Source organism: Onychomys torridus, chromosome 14, assembly GCF_903995425.1.
Source record: "Onychomys torridus chromosome 14, mOncTor1.1, whole genome shotgun sequence".
NCBI classification, from domain to species: Eukaryota; Metazoa; Chordata; class Mammalia; order Rodentia; family Cricetidae; genus Onychomys; species Onychomys torridus.
This window is the reverse complement of record NC_050456.1, coordinates 44,998,418-45,025,293: the sequence shown is the minus strand read 5'-3', so window position 1 is coordinate 45,025,293 and position 26,876 is coordinate 44,998,418. Positions and strand designations below refer to the sequence as shown.

Sequence of the window (26,876 nt, the reverse complement as noted above, 5' to 3'; positions counted from 1 at the left end):
CCCCGACTCCTGCATGTTCTCCTGTTCTGTTACTGAGCTCTGTTACCCCGACTCCCTCATTCAGCTCTTCTGCATGTAACCCACTTTAAATTTCTTGAGTTCTTCATGGACCTAGCAAGGTACAGAGCACTGATCAGTTTAAAAACAGGTGACTGCATATAATCCAAGGTAATAAGCTACTCATTTTATCCTAACTGTCCTCCAAAGCACTCTGTCTATCTAAAACAGTTGTTCTGTGGGTCGAGACCCCTTTGGGGTCGAACACCCCTTTTACAGGGGTCCCCTAAGACCATCAGAAAACACAGATATTTGCATTATGGTTCATAACAGCAGCAAAATTACAGTTACAAAGTTGCAACAAAAATAATTTAATGATTGGGAGTCACCACAACATGAGGGCCTGCATTAAAGGAAGGGTCGCAGCACTGGGGAGGTTGAGAACCACTGCTCTTGAGTATCTTGATGGAGTATCATAGTGGAAAATGCATGGTGGTAAGAACATGAGAGGCAGCTGGTCACATTACATGTGCAGTCAGGAAATTGAAAGAGAATTCTGCTGCACAGCTCTCTCCTTTTTAAATTTATTTTATATGTTTGTTTTTCTGCATGCATGCTTGTGCACTATGCATTTGCGGGCTGCCTGTGAGGCCAGAAGAGGTTGTCAGGTTCCCCAGACCTGGGCTTACAGATTCTTCTGTCGGCACTGAGCCGTTTCTCCATCCCCTCTTTTGAACTGATTCTGGAACGCCAGCCCAGGCCACTGTGCTGCCCGCCCTCAGGACTGGTCTTCCGTTCTGTTATACCTTTCTGGAAACTCCTTCTCGGACTTATCTAGAGGTGGTTTTCCAAGGCGATTCTAAATCTGGCTAAGCTGACAGTGATGATGAACCATTCCACGCCCAGTGAGACTGTTTCATATTTCCTTGATTCTGTGGGTTTTGACCAAGGCAAGTACACAGTGAGCTCATCACCAGAGTGTGGTACAGAATAGCTTTGCTGCTCTGGAAACACTGTGCTTTACCTAGCCAGTGTCCCCCGACCTAAGTCCTTGGAGACATCTCTCTATTCTTGCTGATGTGTCTATAATCTCTCTGTTTTTGCTTTGTCCTGGATATTGTATACTTAGAATAATCTATAGGCTTTTCTGACTCCACAATATCTACTTAACATTCATCTGTAACTTTCTTTTTTGGGGTTTTTGAGACAGGGTTTCTCTGTGTAGCCCTGGCTGTCTTGGAATTCACTTTGTAGCCCAGGCTGGCCGAGAACTCACAGAGATCCACCTGCCTCTGCCTCCTCAGTGCTGGGATTAAACGCGTGCGCCACCACCGCCCGGCTACAGCAAGTGCTTTTATGAACTGGCCCAGTCCTCCCAGCTCGGTGGTTTAGTTAGCTTTGGAAGGAACCATTTTTGTCAGCTGGATTTGCAGAAAAGGAAGGGAGAGAGGGAGGAGGAAGGGAGGGAGAAAGGGAGAAAGGAAGGAAGGGAGAAGGGGAAGAAGAAAAAGAGGGAGGGGAGGGAGGGAGGGAGGAGGGAGGGAGATGTCAGCCTGCTTTGGGAGGTGGTAACGCCAGTTCTTCTCCATCATTTAGAATTACCATTTTAGATTTTAACCATTCTAAGAAGAGTGCAGTGGCATTGGGTTGCACGAACTTGCATTTATTCATGACAGATGATGCTCAACATGTCTCCATGTGCACGTCATCTATGCATTTTTGATGAAGTATCTGGTCAGATCTTTTGAGCATTAATTGGGTTGTTTTTATATTGTTGAACTTTTAGGGTTTTTTTGTATATTTTTCACATAATTTTTTGTTTGTTTGTTTTTGTTTTTTCGAGACAGGGTTTCCCTGTGTAGCTTTGCGCCTTTCCTGGAACTCACTTGGTAGCCCAGGCTGGCTTCGAACTCACAGAGATCCGCCTGGTTCTGCCTCCCGAGCGCTGGGATTAAAGGCATGCGCCACCACCACCCAGCCCACATAAATTCTTAATTAGATCTTTTGTTAATATTTTCTCTTGTAGCTTTTATTTTTATTCTCATAACTTCTGAGTATTTTGATTCTTAGAAACTTAGTAAACTTTAAGGGGCTGGGGAGATGGCTTAGTAAAGTACTTGCCACACAAGGACCTGAATTTCATCTCCAGAACACACATTAAAAAAGCCAGGTGTGGTGGCATGGGCTTGTAGTCCCTAGGAGCTAGCCTAGGCTACTTACCAAGTTCCAGACCAGTGAGAGATCCTGTCTCCAAAACAAAAAACAAAAAACCCAAAGCATGTGGCTCCTGAAGTATATAACACCTCTGGCCTCTGCATGCATGCACATATATGTGCACACACATACATACATGCACACGAAGTCCCTGCACACAGACACACACACACACACACACACACACACACACACACACACACACCTATGAACATCCAATTAAGACTGTAACTTTCTGATTTATTAAAAAAAAAAAAAAAGAAGAAGTGTCCCTCTCTGGAAAGATCTAGAACCAGGCCAAGATTCACTCACTGACACTTGGCTTATACCTCTGTGCCAGACACAAACTGTGTGATCCCGCTGTGTGACACCCATTATTGTGGAATATTATTTTAAGATGTGTTACATTTGTCTGATTAAATAAAATTATCCTGCAGTCAGGAGGCTGAGTCAGCAACTAGCTGACAGGAAGTGGTAGGGAGGAACCATGTGTAGCTTGGGTTCATAAGTGGGGGCTGAGCAGAAGGACGCCGGTTTTTGGGGGGAGACATGAGCTTGGAGAGAACGTTAGCTATTCATTCAGCTTCTCTGGGTGAGCAGAATTTCACCTCAGCCTTTGAATCCTGAGTTCTGTAGAGGAATAGAGGTCTGGATAAAGTAGCCTTCAGCAGCTGTGATAGAGCATGTGCCTGAGGAAACAGAATTCCTGCCTGGCTGCGGCCAGTGCTGCCGAATCACTACTGGCAGCCCGGAGTTGCAATTGCCAGTTAGGACAGCAGTTGCTTAAGGGGCAGCTACTGAACTGAATGAAAAACAACCACTCACTATTCCTATGTGTGTTTATACACTTCTAGAGGCTCCCAGAGTGGAGTGGGGCTCTGGCCTATCCTCCAACCAAGGCACCCTATCTCAGCCTCCCCCCTACCCCTGCTTCCAGCCCATGGCTTCCTCTACCAGCACAACAGGTGACCTCCAAGATCTTTACCTCCTTGTCTCAAAAAAGGCGGGAGGCGCTCCAGCCTTTGCTGCAGAACCCTGACAACTTAAACTCAATCCCCTGATCCCATACACCATGGAAGGAAACACCAACTCCCAAAAGTTGCCTCTGTGCTTTCTCTGTCCCCGTCTCAGTCTCTCTCTCTCTCTCTCTCTCTCTCTCTCTCTCTCTCTCTCTCTCTCTCTCTCATGCACACATAGCAAATAACTTAAAAATAAAATATAAATATATAGAATTAAATATTAGCATGGTAACAAGGTAAATGGCATCTAAGGAATAGTAGGGTAGTCCTCTGACCTCCATGTTCACAAGAACACAAGTGCCCTATACACCTGCACACACAAGTGCTCTCACACACCAACACACATACACAAAGAAAAAATAGTAAAACTAGGAAAATGTGCTTTTTAAGAGCTTTCTAAAATGCCTAATAATCAATGATTAACTTTTAAAAGAACTTGAGCCAAGAAACCTTGAACATTTTAAGCAGCCATTAGATGACAATAAATTTTAATCCTATATAAAATGTTAAGTCTAAGTTGTTTACTTCAAATACAGGAACCTGGACAAAGACTGGAGCCAACTAGATTATTTAGGGTAGGAGTTTTGCGAAGACAGCGTTGTCATGACCAAATCTAGTGTGTCTTGAGTCCTTGAGTTATTTCTCTCTATTACGGAAGAATTTCTGCCACTGGCTTTCCCGTTTTCTTCTGGTTCCAGGGGGAGGAGAGTACGAGGGTTGAACAGGTGTCGGGGCTCCCCCAAGATGCCAACTCTGGAAGAAGAGTAACTGCTAACGTTAATCCAGTAAACGGTAAGGCCAAAGACTGATTCACAGTTGTGTTTGTGACTGTGATCATCAGTCTGTGATAATCACACACACACACACACACACACACACACACACACACACACACTAAAACTAAGACATACATATCCTTTAAAAAGCCAGACCTGTTCCCAGGCCTGTTTCCATTGTGGTCTTACACACCAGCCCCAAACTGAATCCTAGCAAGACTCTGTTCTAGTTCTACCCAAATCTCCCCAAGATGGGTACTTACACTAGATCCTCAGGCCTAAAGATCTGACCCCCATTCCTTCAGGCTACAACTATATAGAGTCTAGCACAACTGCTAGGCATTTTTCTTTCTTTCTTTCTTTCTTTCTTTCTTTCTTTCTTTCTTTCTTTCTTTCTTTCTTTCTTTCTCTTTCTTTTTTTTTGAGACAGGGTTTCTCTGTGTAGCTTTGTGCCTTTCCTGGAATTCACTTGGTAGCCCAGGCTGGCCTCGAACTCACAGAGATCCGCCTGGCTCTGCCTCCCGAGTGCTGGGATCAAAGGCATGCGCCACCACCGCCTGGCCGCATTTTTTTTTTTTTTCTAGTCCAGATGGGCCTCAGTGGAGAAGCTCTGGTCAAGGAGTCAGGGGTTGCACGGAACAGATGCTTTTGAGTCCCTGGAGGCGCCGACCAGGAGGTTCCCCCCAGGCTCCCTCCACGGCTCTCCTGGGATTCTCCTTGGACAACTTACACTGGTATGGTCACAGAGTCCTGACTTGCTGTGTCCTTCTGCATTCGGGGCTGGAGCTTGATGCCTGCCACATACTTCTTTTCAACGATGTTTTGAGCTTTTTCTCTGAGAGAGGGCAGCAGTGTAGACAAAACTGGGGAGCGCATGTCCATAGCCTTTTTAATTGCTGGACGTTTCGCCATCATTTTCCTGTGGGAGGGAGGGGTGGCAGTCATGTTACACTGTCCTGCTTCTTACAAATGTCCCTGCATGGACGAAAGCACCAAAGTTCATAGCTGAGTCAGATGCCATGTGCAGGCTTGTATCCCAGCTACAGAGGAGGCTAAGGTACAAGGATTATAAGATGGGGGCCAGTCTGAGCTACACAGAGAGACTTCTCTCAAAAAAAAAAAAAGCCGGGCGGTGGTGGCACACGCCTTTGATCCCAGCACTCGGGAGGCAGAGGCAGGCGGATCTCTGTGAGTTTGAGGCCAGCCTGGGTTACAGAGTGAGCTCCAGGAAAGGCGCCAAAGCTCTAAAGCTACACAGAAAAGCCCTGTTTCAAAAACAAAAAGAGAAAATAAACAAGAGGCCATACCGAAATTGTACCAATGTCATGCGCTTCTTTTCCCCTCCTGATTCTTCATCCTCACGCTTCCTACGGGGGATGTTGAACATATTGGTACGAAAAAGTCTCCCTACTTCTTCCTCAATCTCGCTCAAATACTGACGTCGGAAGACGATCCAAGCTACATACGTACAGAAAGTATAAAGGGACTGAAAGAGAAAACAGAAGAATCACAAAACCCGGAAGCGCTATGAAACTGCCACTGTCCCCCAGTATCATTACGTAGACACAAACCCCATGGCCCAGCTGTCGTATCCCTGGAAGCTGTACAGAATTACCCGTGTACTCACATTTACGGATGGAAAACAAGGCCAAAATTCTAAGGTATGACAAACAGTATGTTGCCATCCTTTCTAAAAAGGATATTTGTTAAAAAGATGTGCCTGCCAAATGGCTACTGGCCATTGCTATGTGTTACGTTTTCATAGCAAGTGAAAATCCCCAAAGCAAGAGGCTCACCTCAAAGAATTTCCAGTCCTTTTGCGTGTCTGATATTTTCTCCCTGAAACAGAACAAATCACAACTACAGGTGACAAGTTCACTGTCCACAAAATGTAGGGTTCTAACTGGTGGCCCTATTATAATTTGGATCTGGAAGGTCCCGAGGCCATAGGCTTGGTTGCTAGCTGATGGCAATATCAGGAGGTGGTGGAAACTTCAAGTGGTAGGGCCCAGTTGGAGGAAGCAGGTCACTGGGAACGTGCCCTGCCAGGTGGCTCTGTCCTGGGACTCTTCCTCTCTCTCCACTTCCTAGCTGCCACGACATAAGCAGCTTTCTTCTATCACGCCCGCCCGCCATGACGCTCTTCCTCACCACACACCCAGAACTGCTAAGACCTTCGCATTGGTTATGATATTTCATCCCCTCTTGTCCCCACGAGTGAGTCAGCACTGTGATTTCTAGTCACAGTGAGGAAGATGATGTCGCGATTCAAGTCCAGTTCTCTCTCTGTATGTCCGTGGTGCTAGCCGGCCACCTCTCATCTTTCCGCTGACGGCTATCCCTTACCCGATCTACTCCTCATGCTGCTTTCTCATTTATATCGGGCACCACCTTTTCTGCTGGGTGGGCACGGAGTGTGTGTTAAATGCATCAGATGTGTGTATGTGTGTTTTGTTGTACTTTGTTTTTAAAGAGACATGAGCTGGGAGGTGGTGGCACAGGCCTTTAATCTCAGCACTAAGGAAACAGGGGCAGGAGGAGCTCTGTGAGTTCGAGGCCAGCCTGGTCTGCAGCAGAGTGAGTTCCAGGACAGCCAGGGCTACACAGAGAAACCCTGTCTCGAAAAGAGAGAGAGAGAGAGAGAGAGACAGACAGACAGACAGACAGACAGAAAACATAAAGTTGGATAGGTAGGGAGGTAGGAAGGATCTAGAAGGAATTGGAGGAGGGAAAAACATGATCAAAACACATTGTATGAGAAACTTTTTCAATAAAAATGCTAACTATTAGGGTTGGGAATTTAGCTTAGTGGTAGAGCGCTTGCCTAGCAAGCGCAAGGCCCTGGGTTCGGTCCTCAGCTCTGGAAAAAAAAAAAAAAAAAGCTAACTATTACAAAAAACAAAAATCAGGGCTGGAGAGATGGTTCAGTGGTTAAGAGCACTGGCTGTTCTTCCATAGGTCCTGAGTTCAATTCCCAGCAACCACATGGTGGCTCACAACCATCTGTAACAAGATCTGGTGCCCTCTCTTGGCATGCAGGGATACATGCAGACAGAATGTTGTTAGCATAATAAGTAAATAAATCTTTTTTTTTTTAAAGCAAATTGTAGAGTTCTGTTTAAAGCAGAAACACTGGTCAATAAAATTCAATATTAACTTCCCAGGTTGGATTAAAATACTAGAAAAATTCAAGATCTTATAAACAAAAAATGTTGTAATAGAGAAAAATCACAAATAAATAGTAACTGGAAAATGGAGTATTAGCAAGGAAAAAGTATCTTGGATTCATGGGTCACCTGATGTACATGACACATTTCAAATGGGTCAAAATGTAGCATTTTTAATGTAATTTTTTAAAACTAAGAAAGATAAATAGTTTAACCCCAGAAGAACTTGTATGATTATCAAATAGTATCAGAAATGAGTTGAACAAATTCATAAAAATGTGGACCATTTTTCTAATGCATATAAGTTGCAGAAAACAACAAAGTAGGACACATGACCAATGTTTGCCATGGGACACATACAATCTATACAAATTCCTATTTCTTCCTTGGTAAGGGTTAAAACTAAGTAAGTAGATAGCCAGATAAAACATCTTGAGGCTTTATATATACCTTTAATCTTTCCAAAGAATTTGTCATAAACCCCACGATAGTCAAATAAACTTAGAATGGATGGTAACAGAAGACTTTTTTCCCCCCAAGACAAGGTTTCTCTGTGTAGCCCTAGCTGGAACGTGCTCTGTAGATGAGGATAGCCTTGAACTCAGAGATCCACCTCCCTCTGCCTTCGGGGTTCTGTGATTAAAGGTGTGCACCACCACTGGCTGGCCACTAGATCTCATCCCAAGAGGAAGAAGTTTATAAAATGCTGGCTGCGACTCCGAAATGCCTTCCATACTTACTTGACTCATTCTCTCAACGCAGCTATCATGCATGCTTGGGACAGATTCTCACCTGAGCCCCGTTAGAGGGAACACTTTCTCAAGGGTACCACAAGTCAAATGGACAGGTGCTAGGGATCTGCCGACCTAGGGGCAGCCGAAGCGCATGCGTACTTTCCACAGTTCATGTGATGCTTGTCCGCCATGCCCACGCCCAGCACGAGGAAGCAGTACTTTTGGGCCAGGTTCTTCTGTGCGTCTTCTAACTTGCTCATAACCAGCTCTATCTCTTTTTTCTCTACCAGACCTCTGGGGGCAGGCAGAGAGACAAGGTTGATTAATTCTGGGGTAAGTCTGTACTAACGAGCAAGAAGTCAGAATTAAAGGCTATTTTGAAAGAAACCGTAGTCAAGCCGGGCGGCGGCGGCGCACGCCTTTAATCCTAGCATTCAGGAGGCAGAGGCAGGCGAATCTCTGTGAGTTCGAGGCCAGCCTGGTCTCCAAAGTGAGATCCAGGAAAGGCGCAAAACTACCCTGTCTCGAAAAACCAAAAGAAAAAAGAAACCGTAGTCAATCAACAAACTGCACTCACCAATTTGACTTCCTTGAGTTCTGGCATAGGAAAAATCCTCAAAATCTCTCTTTTGAAAAGGTATGGGCTGGAGAGATGGCTCAGAGGTTAAGAACACTGACTGTTCTTCCAGAGATCCTGAGTTCAATTCCCAGCAACCACATGGTGGCTCACAACCATCTGTAATGCGATCTGGCGCCCTCTTCTGTATACATAATAAATAAATCTTTAAAAAAAAACTTAAAAAAAAAAGAAAGAAGAAAAAGGTAGATTTATATTTTTATTTTATTTTTATGTTTTACACATATGTATGTTAAGTGCACCGTGTAGGTGCCTGGTGCCCACACAAGAGAGGGCACTGGAACAGGAGTTGTGGTGGTTGTGAGCCACTATGTGGGGGTTGGAACTAAACCCTGGACCTCTGGAAAAGCAGCCAGTGCTCTTAACTGCCAAACCATCCTTACAGCCCCTCAAAGCCTCTTATGGCTATTAATCACTCGGGTCAGCATCTCAAGTTTAGGGTGAATGTCACTTGGATAGGTCCCTTATATTTGGTGCTCTTTATGTATCCTCAACTATATTCACAGTGAAATCCCAATTCCTATAGAACGTTCCAGTAACAAGTTATTGGCGCTGGCTGGAGGGCAGCTGCCTGCTCCCATCCCTGCTGTTTCTAAAACACTTGTGGAGACTCTTTGCCACCTCAGCTTTCCCCAAGGCCCTGGTGTTGCTATTAAGTTTAGGCATTCTGTGTCTGAATACAGTTCTGAGCTCTGCTCTGCTTGGTAGGGAGCATTTGCTGGCCACTACTCAGTGGATTTTGGCATCAAGTGTGAGCACCTCACTTCCCAATGAAAACACAGCCCAGCTCTGATTGAATTGCAAATGAGCTTTGAAAGACACTTGTTCTTTGGCTAGAGCAGGTCTGAAGTCTAATTCTAAGTGTTTGCAGTACGACATGGTAGGAAACAGTACTGTTGACGATACTGTCGAGTGTCACTGGGAAGGGAATAGAATTGGCTCTCAATGGTGACAAATCACTGCTCCTTCTCAAGTGAATTACTGCACCAACTGTATAAAGACAGAGCTGGGCAGTGATGGCACACACCTGTAATCCCAGCACTCAGGAGGCAGAAGCAGGTGGGTCTTTGTGAGATCCAGACCAGCCTGGTCTACAGAGCAAGTTCTAGGACAGCCAGGGCTACACAGAGAAACCCTGTCTAGAAAAACAAAAAACAAAGAACCAAACATCTGAAGACACGCTGTGGAGAGGGATGAGTTAAGGATAGCATGGACCTTCACAGGTATTATCACAGGCAACGAAAGGTTTGTGAGTCACTGGAGTAAAGTGAGTTTCTGGGATAAAGAAAGTGGGCTTCAGCTTTAAGATCCCAGATATACAGTTCAAACACACCTTCTATGTGCGGCCTCCAGGCCACATCCCAGCGCCTGCCTCCAGGCCTCCACAGCCATTAAGGGATGCCTTCCAACATTTGGACAATGGTTCTCAGGTTTTACTCAGTCATCAAGGAAAACTATCCTGAGGTACTTGCTCAAAGTTCAGAGTCCCAAATGTGACCTCATCTCCAGATTCTGGAGAGAGCCCAGGAAAATTAAAACTGTCATTCCCACTGATTATGAAGCAGGGGACTCACTTTGTAATAGACATAAGGAACCTGCATGTTGGGCTTTCAAAATGGCTCAGCAGTTAAGGGTGCTTGTCATCAAACCTGACGCCGTTAGTTCAATCCCTGGGACCTACAAGGTAGGAGAACAGACTCTACAAAATTGTCCTCTAACACACACACACACACACACACACACACACACACACACACACACACCCACACTAAACAAACAAATAAAATGTAATTTTAAAAAATTAACAAAAACAAAAAAAAAAAACCCAGGGCTGGAGAGATGAATCAGTAGTTAAGAGCACTCACGGCTCTGCCAGAGGACCCAAGTTCAGTTCTCTGCACCCACATGGTCTGTAACTCCAGCTCCAGAGGATCCAACTCCTCTGGTCTCCCAGAGTGGCTGCACTCATGTGGGAATATTGATATGCAGACACAGACACTTACACACAATTCAAACTAATGCATCATTTTAAAGCCCCGTTGAAGTGGAAAGAAGGGCAAAGCTCTGTAACCAAAGCCAAAGGAAAAATAACCACAGTACTACAAACTTCTAGGCAACGCTGGCCCGCTTGCATCTATCCTGTGTCTGAAAATCATTCCCCTCAATGGTTTCGGCATCTTCATTTCCTCAAGCATTTGTGTGTAGGGTTGGGGTGGGGGTGGGGACTCACCAGGTTTATGCAGTACTGGGGATTGAACCCAGGGCTTTGTGTATGTTAGGCAGAGAGGCAAGTGCTCTGCCAGCTAAGCTGCATCCCCAACCCTTCAACAGTCTTCAAACACAGAGGTTCACCTGCATCCACACACATTGTCCTCAAACATGCAAATGAAGGGGTAGGGAGGTAGCACATGTGCAGGACCTTGGATTTGATCCCTAATATCGCCGAAATTGAAAACTATAACACTAACAATTTTGTTGAGAGTGATATATGACATTTATTGCTGCTATCATAAAATTGGCATAACTCTATGGGAAAAAAAATTTGAAAAGAATTTAAGAGACATGGAAGTGATTATAAGCTTTGGTCCCATAGGATCTCTCTTGGAAATTCTTAAAAAAAAAAAAAAAAAAAATTATCCAAAATCAGACAGGGAAATTTTATGAATGAAGATATTCAATTCTGAGCTGAGCATCGTAGCAGATGCCCATAAGCCAGCACTTGGGAAATTGAGGCAGGAGGGTCAGGTATTCAAGATTAACTTCAGATACATAATAATTTTAAGGCCATCCTAAACTAAATAAGACTGTCTCAAAAAAAAACTTCAAAAATTTCAATACAAAATTATTATTGTTATTGTTATTTATTGAGACAGGGTATCTCACTATGTAGCCCTGGTGGGCCTGAAACTCACTATGTAGATGAGGCTGGCCTCAAACTCATAGAGATCCACCTGCTAATGCCTCCCAAGTGCTGGGATCAAAGGCATGCACCATCATGCCTGGTCTACAATTATTATTTATCTATCAAAGAAACAGGAAATTTTCAAAATAAATAAGCAAAAGGGATGAAAGGAATACCACTCATACAGCCAGTGAGTTAGAATTTAAGGCTTGACTTGTATTAACTTTGTGCAACTGGAATCCCATGTTTTCCTCTGTGTAAATAACCCAATACAATCTATATTTAACTCTGTTATAAAGAAGTAGACCAACTGACAAGCGGACACACGAAAAGGAAAGGTGATCATGATCTCCAGATCCCATAACTGCAGGTCTGAGTTCGTCTGTTTTCCTGTACCACTGTGTTCAAGTTAGTTTCGGTGCATTCCAAACTTACCGGGGGAACTTTCTTCTCTGTTACTTATAAATTACTATATGAAACAAACGTCTTTGCTAGGATTAGTAAGAAGCCTCAGAATTGGAAGAAACCACAAGACTATGACAAGCCAAAAAGCCATGAAAACCTACTGAGCTCTTGTTTGGGAACAAGAGGACTCCTCAAGCCTCCTAAGCCACAGTTGGCTTTGGCTTTGTATGCTGCCATAGAAACGCTTCAGGCTCTGGCTGCCCTGCTGTGAGATGCCACCCTGAAATAACACTCTGTGTGGATCATGGTGGTATTACAGGCACAGCAGTGTCTGAAGTGTGTTTCTGGTTCCTTACAAAACTGCTGTTACAGGGACATCCATCAGTTCACAAAACGTTTCTCCAACTGCTTGATCAGATCCGAGAGTTTTATATTTGAAAAACATTCTGTAGCAATAAATTAATAGCTCTCCCCAGCATTCCTAATAGTTAAATCATTGAGTTGGTTCCACACTTATGAGGCTGAGGGGGGGAAGGGAAGGGACAGGATGGCCTGGGCACTTGGAAAGTTCCACAGTTTGTGAAAGGTCACCAAGCCTGAGAGGCATTGTTGTGTTCTGGACTCAAAGTTCCCAGATCGTGGCTCTGGTGTTTATCTCTAAGCCACTGCTGCCTAACAGGGCAGTCAAGTTTTCCACAGACAGGTTAAGAAACTGTGTCAATCTTCCTTGACAGAGAAGGTTTTATTTTCAGTCAAATCTACTTTTTAAAACACCTTGCCTTTTGTTATTAGATGCTTACAATCCTTTTAGCATAATTTTTATAAGCATAAAAACATGAGAATAGCTGGACGGTGGTTAGCCTGCTCCTTTAAAACCCAGCACTTGGGAGGCAGAGCCAGGCAGATCTCGGTGAGTTCGAGGCCAGCCTGGTCTACAGAGTGAGTTCCAGGACAGCCAGAGATACATAATAGAGATACCCTGTCTCTAAACAAACAAACAAAAAACATGAGCAGAGAAAGAGGTGGTGTTGGAGAGAGAGCAGTGCATGGTTCTAGGCTGATATCACCGGCTGTAAGTGCCTGCTGAGTGCGTAGAGGACTCCATCTGAATTGAGATGCTATAAACACAAGAGACACCAGACTCTGGAGATCATAGAAAAAGCAAAAGCATCTCATTAATAACATCCTAAGAGGCTGGGGAGATGGTTCAGTAGGTGACGTGGTTGCTGCTTGGGCTCAAGGACCTACATTTAGATCCCCAGCACCCATGTAAAAACTCGGCATGGTGGCAGGCATCTGTGACCTCAGCTCTGAGGGGAAATGAGACAGGCAAATTCCCGGGGTGCTCTGGCCAGCCAGTCTAGCTGAAAAAACAGCAATCCCCAAACACAGGGAGAGGTCATGACTCAAAACACAAAGTAGAGAGTGATGAAGGAAGATATGACACGGACCTCAGGCCTCTATGTGTCCATGCATGAATGGACATACTACCTCCCACATGAACACACATGCACATACCACATGCATATAATAGAGACACACATGCATGAATATAACACACACATGCACATAACACACACAGGCATATAATGCACACACATATGCACACAAAAAGAAAGAATACAAATTTTTAAAAGAAAGAATTATTTTAAAGTAGTACAGACCACATATTAATAACATAATATTTTTAAGTCACTGGACTGAATAAAATAAAAATTTAAGTTCACATTACCTGTATCTTTTATTTTTTAATGTATCTTATTTATTTGTTTGTTTGTTTGTTTTTATCACATGTGCATTGGTGTTTTGCCTGCATTTATGTCTGTGGGAGCGTGTCAGATCCCTTGGAATTGGAGTTATAGACAATTATGAGCTGCCATATGGATGCAGGGATTGAACCTGAGTTCTCCAGAAAAAAAGCCAGTGCTCTTAACTGCTGAGCCATCTCTCCAGCCCCTCTTTTTTATTTTATTTATTTATTTTATTTATTTATTTTTTTAAATTTTTTTTTTTTTTTTTTTGGTTTTTCGAGACAGGGTTTCTCTGTAGCTTTGGACTCTGTCCTGGACTAGCTCTGTAGCCCAGGCTGGCTGGCCTCGAACTCACAGAGATACACCTGCCTCTGCCTCCCGAGTGCTGCACCACCACCGCCCGGCAATCTTTTTTTTTTTTTTTTAATATTTTTAAGATGCATTATTAGGATTTTTTAAATGTGTTCTATTTTTTTTTAGATTTATTTATTTATTAGGTATACATACAGTGAGTGTTTGGCCTGCAGGCCAGAAGAGGGCACCAGATCTCACTATAGGTGGTTGTGAGCCACCATGTGGTTGCTGGGAATTGAACTCAGGACCTCTGGAAGAGCCAGTGCTCTTAACCTCTGAGCCAACTTTCCAGCCAGAATTTTTTTTTCTTTTCTTTTTTTTTTTTTTTTTTTTTGGAGACAGGGTTTCTCTGTATAACAGTTCTGGCTGTCCTGGAACTTGCTTTATAGACCAGGCTGGCCTGGAACTCACAGAGATCCACATGCCTTTGCCTCCTGAGTTCTGGGACTACAGGCATGTGCCACCCAGTGAAAATTTTAAATTACAAATATGGCTTTCTTTATATCTCATTGTGGAGCAGGGCTGATCTGTGTTTATTGGAATGTTTCATTATGAGAACTCCTGTGTGATTGCTCAGTGAGCTTTAAAACAGAGCAAAGCCTCCCACGAAAAATGTTTTCCTAGACCAGACTTCAGAGATGCCATCATCCCTTCACCCAAGATAATACTGCCAGGAACAAAAAGTCTCAAGTGTGTTATAAAATCTTACTCACACCATGTAGCTTTGGGGTTTCTTTTCCATTGAGATTTTTTCCACGAAGTAAGACAGATAGTATAATAGTGCCATAAGGAAGTTGTCAAGACTCTTATTTCTACAGGGAAATTTATGATAAGAGAAAAAAAAAGAAATCAGCACTCCCAATTGCAAACATTAGGTTTCTTATGAAAAACAGTAGGGACACAGTGTAAGAATAAATAGAAATACATGGTTTCAAACCTATCACACAATTAACTTACTATTTCAAAATCTACCCGTTGTGATGAAGATGTAAAAAGCATCTGAGAAACACATTTCTGGAAAGTCAGATGTTAAATTATTAATGCGTTATTAATATTTTTTATCACTTCACAAGTAGTTGCTCTATAAGCAATATATTTCCATTGTTTGTAAAATGTACAGGCTGGGCATGGTGGTTCTTCACACCTGTGACCCCAGCAACCAGGAAGATTTCAAGTTCAAGGCCAGCCTGGGCTGCTAAACACAACGGAGAGAAAACTTCTCCACAGCACAGCCCTGTCTCAAAATACAAACCAAAGCACAGAAATATACGAAGTTCTCTTCTCCCGTTCTTTTGTAAACGTCTTACTCCAGAAGTGGCCACCTGTGAAAACAGGCCGTCCACAGGCGAGTTCCTCTTACCCCTTGCTCTAGGACTTCGGAGCTCCTCTGGCTTGGGGCCCCCCTGTGACCTCAGGTACCTCTCCCACCCTCTCTGAGAGGGTGGCTTGCACAGCGGCACACCGTGTGCTCTTTCTCTAAGAATCAGATCTGTTTGCACCTCCTCGGCCTGTTTCACATCCTTCCCCTTGCTGGGGAGGACGTGTGTTGTCGGGGCAGCTTTACCTCATGAACGTCGTGAAAGAGTAGACCCGCTGCATTTCAGTGTCCTGGAGCGAAAGCAACGCCACAACTGGAAGAGAGAAGGCAGATCGTTAGACGACGCAGAGAGCGGCCCGGGACGCTGCAGGCTGGGCGGGAGGAAGAAAGCGGCTCACACTTGACGTCGTCCAGCGTGACGGTGCCATGCTGGTAGCGTTTCTCCAAGGCTTTCACCGACTTTTCGTCCCTTGAGGCAAGCTTTTTATCCGTCAACCTGTTTGGAGATAGGATAGGCTCAGGTGGTAATTTTGTTGTTGTTAAGGTTTTTATTTTATTTGTAGGGCGGGCTGGGGGGCGCGTTGCCTGCTTGGATGTCTGTGCATCACATTCGTGCAGTGCTCCAGGAGGCCAGAGGAGGGTGTCGGATCCCCCAAGTAGAATTACAGTCACTTGTGAGCCACCCTGTTGGTTCTGAGAGTCAAATCTTAGAGGAAGAACAGCCAGCGCTCTATCCCTCAGACAGTATTTTAAAAGATTTAGTTGTGTCTAGTATGTCCTGAGATGCATGAGAATTTGCTTGTAAAGTAATGAGGGCTTGAGTGTCATGCATGGGTTCCATTTAATGCAGTATTGTTTCAGAGTGCACTTTTGAATACTGTATTTATCAAGAGTAGGAAGATGACATAAAATGTAAACTCAAATAGATCATTTTGTTGTTGTTATTGTTATTGTTGTTTCAAGACAGGGTTTCTCTGTGCAGCCCTGGCTGTCCTGGAACTCACTCTGTAGACCAGACTGGCCTGGAACTCAGAGATCCACCTGCCTCTGCCTCCTGAGTGCTGGGATTAAAGGCGTGCACCACCAGTGCTCAACTTTCAAATAGATCATTTAAATCACTTAATGGGTGGAGGACGTGGTTCAGTGATAGGATGTTTGCTGGAATGTGTGAGGCTTTTGTCTCCAGCACTATAGATGGATGGATGGATGGATGGATGGATGGATGGATGGATGGATGGATGGGTGGATATGAGTGAAATTCTGGTGTCACTAGTATCTTCAGACTAAAAGAAAAGTGTAACAAGTTTGGAATATACTAGTAGCCACGTTATCAACGGAATGAGTGTCTAGGGGCTGTTTGTAACTCCTGCTGTAGCTGAGACCCTGCCTGTGTTCCCTTGGTGGATATCTGCATGGCAACCTAGGAAAACAGAACGGGTCTCTCTGAGTTTGTAAAGACAAGCAAGTCTGCTATGAGACGGTGTGGTCGAAGGGGAGCCACCTTTCTGAAGCCGGCCCATCCATCTCAGCGAAGTGAACCGCCTTCCCCTTCTTGCCTTTCTCCTTGAGCTCTACTGCAGGGGTGAAGCTGCAATGAGAAGGAGAAGATTAGGGGCTTGACCTTTGCCCAGGGGAAAGCCAATCCTATGGGGCTGTAGCTCAGGGAGTCTGCAGACCGGCATCGATGAGCAGTGTTCAACTTAGGATGTATGTACACATGGAGCCACTATCAAGAGGAAGATTCGCACCTCCGACTCTCATTCAGCGTCTAGGATGGCACCATGCACAAAACAGTTCTGAATGAACATCTTGTAGTGTTGTCGCAAAAAGGAACCTCATAAATGTGGAAGGCTTTCTGGGTGTACTGGGTACTTGTGGCCGGCCAGGTACCTTTTGGCATCGTCTCCTTCTCATGACTTTACGTGAAGGACATTGCTGCCATCGTTTTTTGCGCGACACAGAAAGCGGTAAAGCGGGACAGGCGTCCGTGTGCTGGAGGAACGGCAGTTCTGCCTCCCAAGCAGCCGTCTCAGGAGCACGGCTCTGGGAAGGTTTCACCACTTTGACTCTATCTGGGGAGGGTGTGTGTGCGTGAGAGGGAGACAGAGATAGAGACAGAGAGAGACAGAGAGACAGAAACAGAGGGACAGAGACAGAGAGAGAGACAGAGACAGCGTGCGCGCGCACTGGGAAGAGGGACAAAGAGATCCAGGGCAGAGCTTGAAGGGAAATTAAAGGTCAGATAGAGGGTCGAGGATATGCACATCTGAGCATCCCAGTGAGGTGTGGCCCCATCCTCTACTGTCCTCCTGGTCTGGGCTCAGTCTCATGCTGTGAGGTAGTCCAACAAGCTGTCAGAATTCAGGGAAGCCTGGTCCCTGGTGACAAGTTCCCCAGCCACATACTGCAGCAGTTAGAAAAGAGGAGTGAGTCTAACAAACAGCAGACCATAATCAACAGTGAGGCCCTACTATGTGCTGGGAATCCCCATGACCTTGGACAGAAGGAAGGTGGTACCTGAGTAGAGCCAACACATAGACGCTCGGGAACACAATGTCAAATACGATGGTGTGGTGGTTTATTGTCGGTTACGGCTGACTTGTCTAACCGGTCAGAAGCTTTGCCTCTACCCAAAGTTATGTATCTTACTATTAAACTTCGGCAGCTAGACAGAAGCACTTTCTCCCAAGTTCAGTCACGCTCCAAAAATGGCGACCATTTTTGTTTCGTTTTAGGGTTTTCGAGACAGGGTTTCTTTGCATAGCCTTGGCTGTCCTGGAACTTGCTCTGTAGACCAGACTGGTCTGGAACTCATGGAGATCCTCCTGTCTCTGCCTCCTCAGTGCTGGGATTAAAGGAGTGTTAGGGTATTGTGTTCCCAAAAATATTGTGCAGGTAATAAACTTATCTGGGGTCAGAGAACAGACAGCCACTAGAACAGAGCCAGAAATGGTGGCTAGAAAATGAGTCAGAGCAAGCCATAGCAGAAGTTGGGCGGTGGTGGTGCACGTCTTTAATCCCAGCACTTGGGAGGCAGCAGCTAGGCAGGATCTCTGTGTGTTCAAGGATACCGCCAGCATGGAGACACACGCCTTTAATACCAGAAACCCAGCTTTTAATCCCAGGGAGAGGGGGCAGAAAGAGAAACATTATATAAGGCATGAAGACCAGAAACTAGAGGCATTTGGCTGGTTTAGCATTCAGGCTTTGGAGCAGCACAGTTCAGCTGAGAGCCATTGGGATGAGGACACAGAAGCTTCCAGCCTGAGGAAACAAGACCAGCTGAGGAACTGGCGAGGTGAGGTAACTGTGGCTTCTTCTGCTTCTCTGATCTTCCATCATTCACCCCAATAACTGGCCTCGGGTTTGATATTATTAATAAGACTCTTTAAGATTCATTCTACAGAGTGTACTACCACCATCCAGCTGACCAACTTTATAAATTCCCATTACCTCCTTTTCAAATATCACAAGGAAATTTTTTGAGAAATATTTCCCCATAGGAGTATTAAATATTAAAGTTAGTTTGGTGCTTTCTTCTAGGCTTGCCAACTTCCTGACAAGTCATATTGTAATAAAGTGTTAGCTTCTAAAGGCTGGAGAGATGGCTCAGCAGTTAAGAGCACCGGCTGCTCTTCCAGAGGACCCAGGTTCAATTCCCAGCATGCACATGGTGGCTCACAACCCCATGCCCTCTTCTGGCCTCTGTGGGCACTGGGCACATTCGTAGCTTTATTTGAACTCTGATTGGAGCAAAATGAAATATATCAGACACTAGGAGTCTGCTGAATGCCAACTGAATATTTGATATTAAGGCTTATATTTAGACATGAAAATAGTTAACAGTAGGTTTTCTATGAAAGCGCTTATAGCTTGAATTACACACTGAAATATTTGTAGATTAAATTATGTGATACTAGGGTTTGCTTAAAAAAAACAGGAGGGGTAAAGTGGATGGCACATAGGGTTAGCTCTGTTTCTCCATGGTAGCTCTCAAGGGGCCCCTGGCTATCCCTGGTGTGTGTATTCTACACAATCTGAGGACTGGGAGTGTGTGTGTGGGGGGGGGGGGGTTACTCGTTAGGTTGGCATTACTTACACTACACATATAAATGCTAAGTACACAGTTCGATGAAGTTTTTAACATGTATACACCAAGAAACAACAACAACAGTGTGTAAGCCTGTGGATCAAGACCTAACTCTCAGCTCCTTTACCAGCACCATGTCTGCCTGAACACCACCATGTTCCACCGTGATAAGAATGGACTAAACCTCTGAAACTGTAAGCCACCCCAGTTACATGTTTTCTTTTTATAAAACTTGCCATCGTCACGGTCTCTCTTTACAGCAATGGAAACCCTAACTAAAACAACCTCCCTTTTATTTTGTTGTTACTTATTTGTTTACTTGTAAACTCAGACTCAATAGGTAACACAAGAAGACCTTGAACTTACCATCTTCCTGCCTCTTTCTCCCCAGAGATGAGTTAACTGACATCTACCACTATGCCCAGTTGTATGCCGGAGAATGAACCCAGGGATCTGTGATTATGAGGCAAGCGCTCTACCAACTGAACCACATCTCAAGCTCCACAACCTACATTTGAAGACATACAATCAATATTCTCCACAATTAGTGTCAGTCCAATCAAACTGTATGTTCAGAACAATTTGGTAGCAAGCTAATAAAAACTTGGGACTCATCTGGCTTCCATGGGCACCTCACTCACATATACATAATTATAAATAAAGCTTAAGCTGGGCGGTGGTGGTGCACACACTTGGGAGGCAGAGGCAGGTGGATTTCTGAGTTTAAGGCCAACTGGTCTACAGAAGGAGTTCCAGGACAGCCAAAGCTACACAGAGAAGCCCTGTCTCAAAAAACAAAAACAAACAAACAAAAAAATTGAAAAAAGACAAAACTTAAAACCTTTAGTTTATTAACATATTTCATGACTATAAAAAATATTAAACTTTTGCTTTTAAACTTATTAGTAATCTTAACTGAAATGTTATATGGTTAACACTAAAACGTAGTTTGAAAAGTACTTCCAATTAACCTCATTTACACAGAAATACAGTACATGGCAAGCATGGTCACACTTGTCTTCAATATCAATGCTGCCACTTAAGAGTCCACCCATGTCCTCGTGTGCTGCTCCCTCCTGCAGCTAGCCTGTCTAACGCGCACACATCCTCACTATCTAGCTCACACTCACTGTATGTGATGCTGCAGGAGCTACCGAACAGGATCTTTTGTGACATCTCGGTAGTAAAAAAAAAAAAAAAAAAAAAAAACAACCAAACAAAACTGAAATGACTGCTTTGGAAATAGCAAGCTACTTGGAGATGCTGAAATAAATCTATGAAACGTAAATGCTTGCTGGAAATGTGGCTTAGCGGTAGAATGCTTGCCTGACGTGTGCAAGGCCCTGGCCTCAAGCTCCAGAACTGCAAGACAAAACTAAAACAGAAACTGTTGATTTTTGACCCTGATGTGGTCTTTGGATTATCTGACAATACATCTGATGCCTTGATATTTCTATAATTTAAGTGCGAATTACATGTGCTTAGCCAACTCTTTTCCTGACCTCTAGCCTCATCTGTCCAACATCGTAACAGAGGTTTTCATGGGAGCAGTTACAGCAACCTTAAACAGGCCATTGTTCTCCTCTTTTACTGTGTCTGTGGGGAACGGCAATGCTAGCCACCCGGTTACCTGGGGAGCAACCTCGCCACCAGCTCCTCTTTCTCCCTTCACATGTGGGTATTACAGCCTGTCAGTTTTATCCGAACATCCCATTTAATGTCTTCCACTCACCTCTCTATGTATCAGCACAGTTCATTCTGATTCTCCACTTGTATCACTCTCTGCAACCCCCCCCCCCCCCCTCCGCCACTGTCCTTTCATTTGGGTCCCCAGTGAACAGCTGGGTAACTGGACGTGCTCCATAAACATTTGTTAAATAATTGGTTTTTTTGACCTGGCAGTGGTGGCGCACACCTTTAATCTCAGCACTTGGGAGGCAGAAGCGGATCTCTGCATGAGTTCGAGGCCAGCCTGGTCTTCAGAGCAAGTTCCAGGACAGCTATGGCTATACAAAGAAAAAGAAAGCAAGAAAGCAAAGGAAAGGAAAAAAGAAAACAACATCATTAAAGGCTGTTCAGCAAAATCATTTTCAGAATGTGGGATTTAATTTTAGCTTTTAGACTTCTCTGTACAGCTTATTCCTCCCCCACCCCCACCCCAGCCCCAGCACATGTAATTGTCATAAAAATGCCTTAAAAATTTTTTTTGACTAAACTTTACCTTCTAAATTCCAGAGTTTTGGTTTCATCTTTCCAGTACCACATTCCTAATCGTAATCCACATTGCTGTAAAATGAAACGATTGCATCAAATATAGCAAAAATTCACTTTACAACCCACAGGTCCCCATAAACCTTTACTACTTTCTGTTATTCCCTTGTGAATTCTACCAAATTAACTTTGTTGAAGATGACCTTGGGTTTCCTTCTTTTCTTTCTTCTTCCTTCCTTCCTTCCTTTCTTTCCTTCCTTCCTTCTTTCTTTTTTTTTTTGAGACAGATTTTCTTTGTGTAACAGCCTTGAACTTACAGAGATCTGCCTGTCTGTGATAGGATTAAAGGCCTACGCTGCCACCACTGCCAGGTGGACCTTGAGTTTCTGATCCTCTCGTCTCTACCTCTCCACTGGGATTACAGACAAGCACCGTTATACCTGTTTTATGTGATGCCGGGCGATCCGTATCCAAAACAGGGATGGGTGCATGCTGGGCAAATATTCAACCAACTCAGTGACACCAGCCTTTCTTAATTTTATTGTGTGTGTGTGTGTGTGTGTGTGTGTGTGTGTGTGTGTGTGTGTTCTGCTTGTGTGTCTATCTGTACACCACGTGTGTGTCATGCCAGAAGAGATCACAAGAGGGCATCGGAGCTCCTGGAGTTGGAGTTACCAAAGGTCATGAGCCCATTTGTGGGTGCTGGGAATTGAACCTGGCTCCTTTGGAAGAGCAGCCAGCGCTCTTAGTCGGTGAGCCATCTCTTCATTGTTTTGTGTTTCTACTTGGTTCATCCTGTAGTGGATAGCCATCCCAGCATTGGCCTGGAAGTTCCAACCCCCATTGAGGCTTCAGTAATGATCACGCCCACAAGGCGGGGCAGAGGAGGGAGCGGAAGACCGAGGATCAAGAGGAGGTCGCTCTCTTGGTTCAGGGGACGCTGGACGCAGGAGGTAGACCGAGCAGAGTTCTCCAGAGAACACCGCCGGACTGTGCTATACCTTTGCCAGACCCTGCAACCTACCCCTTCATTTGTAAGTTACTCTACAAAATAAACCTCCCTTTTAACTACGTGGAGTGGCCTTAATAATTTCACCAATATCATCCCTTCTGTCTCAATAAGGAAACGGAGAGAGGATGAGAGACTGAAAGCAGGAGAACAGGAAAGGGAAAGATGGGAAGGGGAAAGGTGGAAAGAAGTGTAGCTCAAAGATGCCATACAGTAACCGAATCTACACCTTTAAATTAAACTCCCATTAAAAAAATAATAATAAATAAATAAATAAGCCAGGCAGTGGTGGTGGTGCAAAATCTTTAATCCCTGCACTCCAGGGGCATAGGCAGGAAGATCTCTGAGTTCGAGGCCAGCCTGGGCTACAGTGTGAGTTCCTGGATAGCCAGCCAGGGCTACACAGAGAAAACCTTCTCTCGTGGGAGGGGGGAATAAGAGGCTAGGGGAGAGAGCCGGCTCTAAAGTTGTCCCTGACGTTTAGGGGACAGTCGTTGGGAACAAACAACCAGCCTTTGCCCTCCCCGAGTCCAGAGCAGGCATGCTTCTAATGCAGTAGGACTACCTACCTCACAACCTAACAGAGAGGAGCGGGCTTTCATAATATTCTACATATCTGCGTGGAACGCCAGGCAGAATTCAGTTCCGACAGCACACCTCTCTACTTCTGTGTTTGGAGGCAAATATGCCCCCACTGTTCTTGAGAGCCCTGGGCACAAGACGAAGGCGACGCCCCGCCTCCATCCAGTCCCGCTGGGCTCCCACGGTGCCTGCTACACCTCCCGCCCCGTCCAGGGCGGTTCCCGGTCAGCACTGCCCGCCTGTCACCGGCCCCGGCCCCGAGAAAGTGTCCCCAGGCCTCACTTACGTCCAGCCGGGTGGAGGATTGCCCGTCGAACTGCTTCCTCCTGGAATAAAACTCCGGTACCGACAACATGGTGTCGCCGTGAGCATCCCACGGCGGTCACCTGGGATACGGCCACGCCGCGGGAGGGCGGGCTGGCGCCCGAGGGGCGGGGCTTCCGCCGGACGGAGGACCGGAGTGCTCTGCCAGCCCCCCACCTCCCCTCCGCCGGACTTGACACTTACTGCGGTGTCCGCGCGAAAACCGTCACCCTATGCTTTAATCGGAATAACTGGGTACAGTCGTGAAGACCTGTTCCAAACTGCCGTGGCTAGCGCGATGAAGCTGAAACACTGTTGGACCTAGGTTGATTTGGAGAGTTCCTTTAGTGGAAGGGACTATGGGCACGGAAATAAAATGTTCCGAACAGTTCTTTTGACTAGTGAAAGTTGGCTTTAATTCACTTCCGGAAATATCCAAGTCAGAGGTCATAGGAAATTTTTGAGTAACGTGTGTGTGTGTGTGTGTGTGTGTGTGTGTGTGTGTAAGTTAGGGTTACTGCTGCTATGATGAGAAACCATGACCAAAGCAACTTGAGGAGGAAAGGGTTTATTCAGCTTATACTTCCACATCACAATTCATCAGCAAAGGAAGCCAGGACAGGAACTCAAGCAAGGCTGGAACCTGGAGGTTTGAGCGGATGCTGAGGCCGTGAGGGGTGCTGCTTACTGACTTGTGCCTCACGGCTTGCTCATTCTGTTTCTTATAGAACCCCAGTGGCTGCTCTTCCAGAGGTCCTGAGTTCAATTCCCAGCAAACACATGGTTGCTCACAACCATCTGTAATGAGATCTGGAGACCTCTTCTGGTGTGCAGGCATTGCTGTAGTTAGAACACTCTATACAGGGCTGGAGAGATGACTCAGCAGTTAGGAGCCCTGGATGTTCTTCCAGAGGACCTGGGTTCGATTCCCAGCACCCACATGGCAGCTCAGGGATGTGACAACTTCACACCAATGCACATAAATTAAAGTTTAAAAAATTTTACTTATGTAGAGCGCTTACCTAGCAAGCGCAAGGCCCTGGGTTCGATCCTCAGCTCAAAAAAAAAAAAAAAAATTACTTATTAAAAAAAAAACACTGTAGACACAATAAATAAGTTTAAAAAAAAAAATACCTGGAGGTGGTGGCACACGCCTTTAAACCCAGCACTCAGAAGGCAGAGGCAGAAGGTTCTTTGTGAGTTTGAGGCCTGCCTGGTCTATAGAGTGAGTTCCAGGACAGGCTCCAAAGCTACACAGAGAAACCCTGTCTCCAAAAATAAAAAAAATAAAAAAAAATAAAAAAGCTCAGGACCATCAGCTAGGACTGACCCCACTCACAATGGGCTGGGCCCTCCTCCATCTAATTAAGAAAATACTCTGAAGACTTACATATAGCCCCGTCTTATAGAGGCATTTTCTCAATTGAGGCTCCCTCCTCTCAGATGACTCTAGTTTGTCATGTTGACATAAAACTAACTAGTACAAGCCAGGTGCTGGTGGTGGCACACGCCTTTAATCCCAGCACTTGGGAGGCAGAGACAGGAGGCAGAGGCGGGTGGATCTCGGTGAGTTAGAGGCCAGCCTGGGCTACAGAGTGAGATCCTAGTTAACTTGAGCTGTCTCTGATATATAGAGAGACCATGTCTCAAAAATAAAAAAAACCAAAAAACCAAAACCTGGGTTCGGTCCTCAGCTAAAAAAAACAAAAACAAAACAAAACAAAACAAACAAACAAACAAAAAACAAAAAAAACCAAAACCTACCCAGTACAGTGTATAAGCATTAGCCTTAATAAGTACTCAACATTAGTGTTGCTCAAAACAAAAGCAAAAATGACTTGCTCAGAGTTGGTGGATATTCAAGTGAGCTTATGGTCACTTCAGGTCACGAACCTGTTCTCTCTCTCTCTGCAGCTGAACTGAAAGGAAGAATGGGTTACTTTCCCCTCCAACATAAGCAATGATTGGGGATGCCTAATGAGTCTGCCTTTGTATCCCCAAGGCTGAGTGGGAAGGAGAAGCGTAGTAAATATGCCCATAAACTTTACAGTTATAGCACTGGCACGTCACTGCCTACCCTAGTCCCCCAGTCACTGGTTATGGCAGGCTAAAACTGTAATCAATAAATCCCTGTCCTATTCACTGAGTCAGTTCTTGTTGGTGAAGTTAATTTAAATGTATGGAAACCCACCTGTAGCTAGAAGTTTTCCTGTGTCCCGCCTGGTCCGCAGCTGCTCAGACCCAAGTAAACACCCAGAGGCTTATATTAATTATAACTGATTGGCCAGTAGCCAGGCAGGAAGTATAGGCAGGACAAGCAGATGAGGAGAATTCTGGGTAGAGGAAGGCTGAGTCAGGGGGATGCAAGCCTGCCGTCCAGGGAGCAGCATGTAACGGCACACAGGTAAAGCCACGGAAAACGTGGTGACATACAGATTAACAGAAATGGGCTGAATTTAAGTGTAAGAGCTAGTCAGTGGTAGGCCTGAGCTAATGGCTGGGCAATTTCAATTGAATATAAACTTCTTAAGGATTATTTTATAAGTGGCTGCAGGGTCTGTGGGGCTGGGCAGGACCAGAGAAAAATTCAACTACACCCACCTGTACACCTCCAGTGCTAGTCTGAGGCTAAGGGCCAAGCGGGCTTACTTAAAGGGAAAGAGAATATCCTAGACCCCAAGAATTATTTAGCAACCAGTATCTACAACCTGGAGTGGAACGAACCTCAAGAAAATGAGATCAAGTTCTAGGAAAGACTAAGACCAAGGAATCTAGTTATTCCGCAATCAGTAGAGAATGTAAGAATACTGTTCTTCAGATAGCCCACTCAGTGCATTAAGTGCTAACAGACCACCAAGGGTTTTTGTAGACCTCACCATCGCTAACCTCAGTCTAAACTAGGTGAAAGGAAGTTCCTGAGAAGTTAAAACATATAAAATCAAGATGCATAGGCAGGCATGGTGGTGCATGTCTGTAATCCCCGCACTCTGGAGGTGAGCTGGAGGCCAGCCTGGGGCCCACATGGTGGAAGTGAGAGTTCACTCATCCCCCACCATCCATATGCACAGGGAAGCACATGCCTACACACACATGCAATATGAAAGGAACAAACTTTCTGAAATTCAGACTGTTATAAAAAAGAAATATAAAGTTACTTTCTAAGTATTTAATACTCCTAAGTACCCTGCAAGAGAAAGAGTTGTTTGTGCCTATTAAAACTAAGAAGCAGGGTTTGAAGAGATGGGTAAGAGGTTAAGGTCATTCTTGCAGAGGACCTGGGTTGGGTTCCCAGCACCCACATGGTAGCTTATAACTCCATCTCTAGCTTCAGGGATCAAACTTTGTAGTGGATAGCTGTTCTGATTATGACCTTGAAGCACCGCCCCCAGAAAGACAGCAGGTAACTG

General features: G+C 44.9%; 1 protein-coding gene across 2 annotated transcripts; it reads right to left on the bottom strand.

The window, feature by feature from the left end:
* Positions 1-3,684: 3,684 nt before the first annotated feature.
* Positions 3,685-23,763, bottom strand: Ppp1r36 (protein phosphatase 1 regulatory subunit 36). 2 transcript variants are annotated; one of them, XM_036206575.1, is made up of 11 exons: positions 23,453-23,762; positions 21,586-21,650; positions 16,776-16,862; positions 15,673-15,770; positions 15,521-15,587; positions 14,670-14,768; positions 8,067-8,201; positions 5,803-5,845; positions 5,314-5,492; positions 4,737-4,925; positions 3,685-3,983 (listed from the first exon to the last, which is right to left on the bottom strand). In XM_036206575.1, the coding sequence occupies exons 1-11, from the start codon at positions 23,519-23,521 to the stop codon at positions 3,797-3,799; spliced, it is 1,218 nt and encodes a 405-aa protein (XP_036062468.1). In that variant the 5' UTR covers positions 23,522-23,762; the 3' UTR covers positions 3,685-3,796. The 2 variants fall into 2 exon arrangements, with proteins under 2 accessions (XP_036062468.1, XP_036062470.1); XM_036206577.1 differs by lacking the exon at positions 8,067-8,201 and having other exon boundaries at positions 23,453-23,763.
* Positions 23,764-26,876: the final 3,113 nt, after the last annotated feature.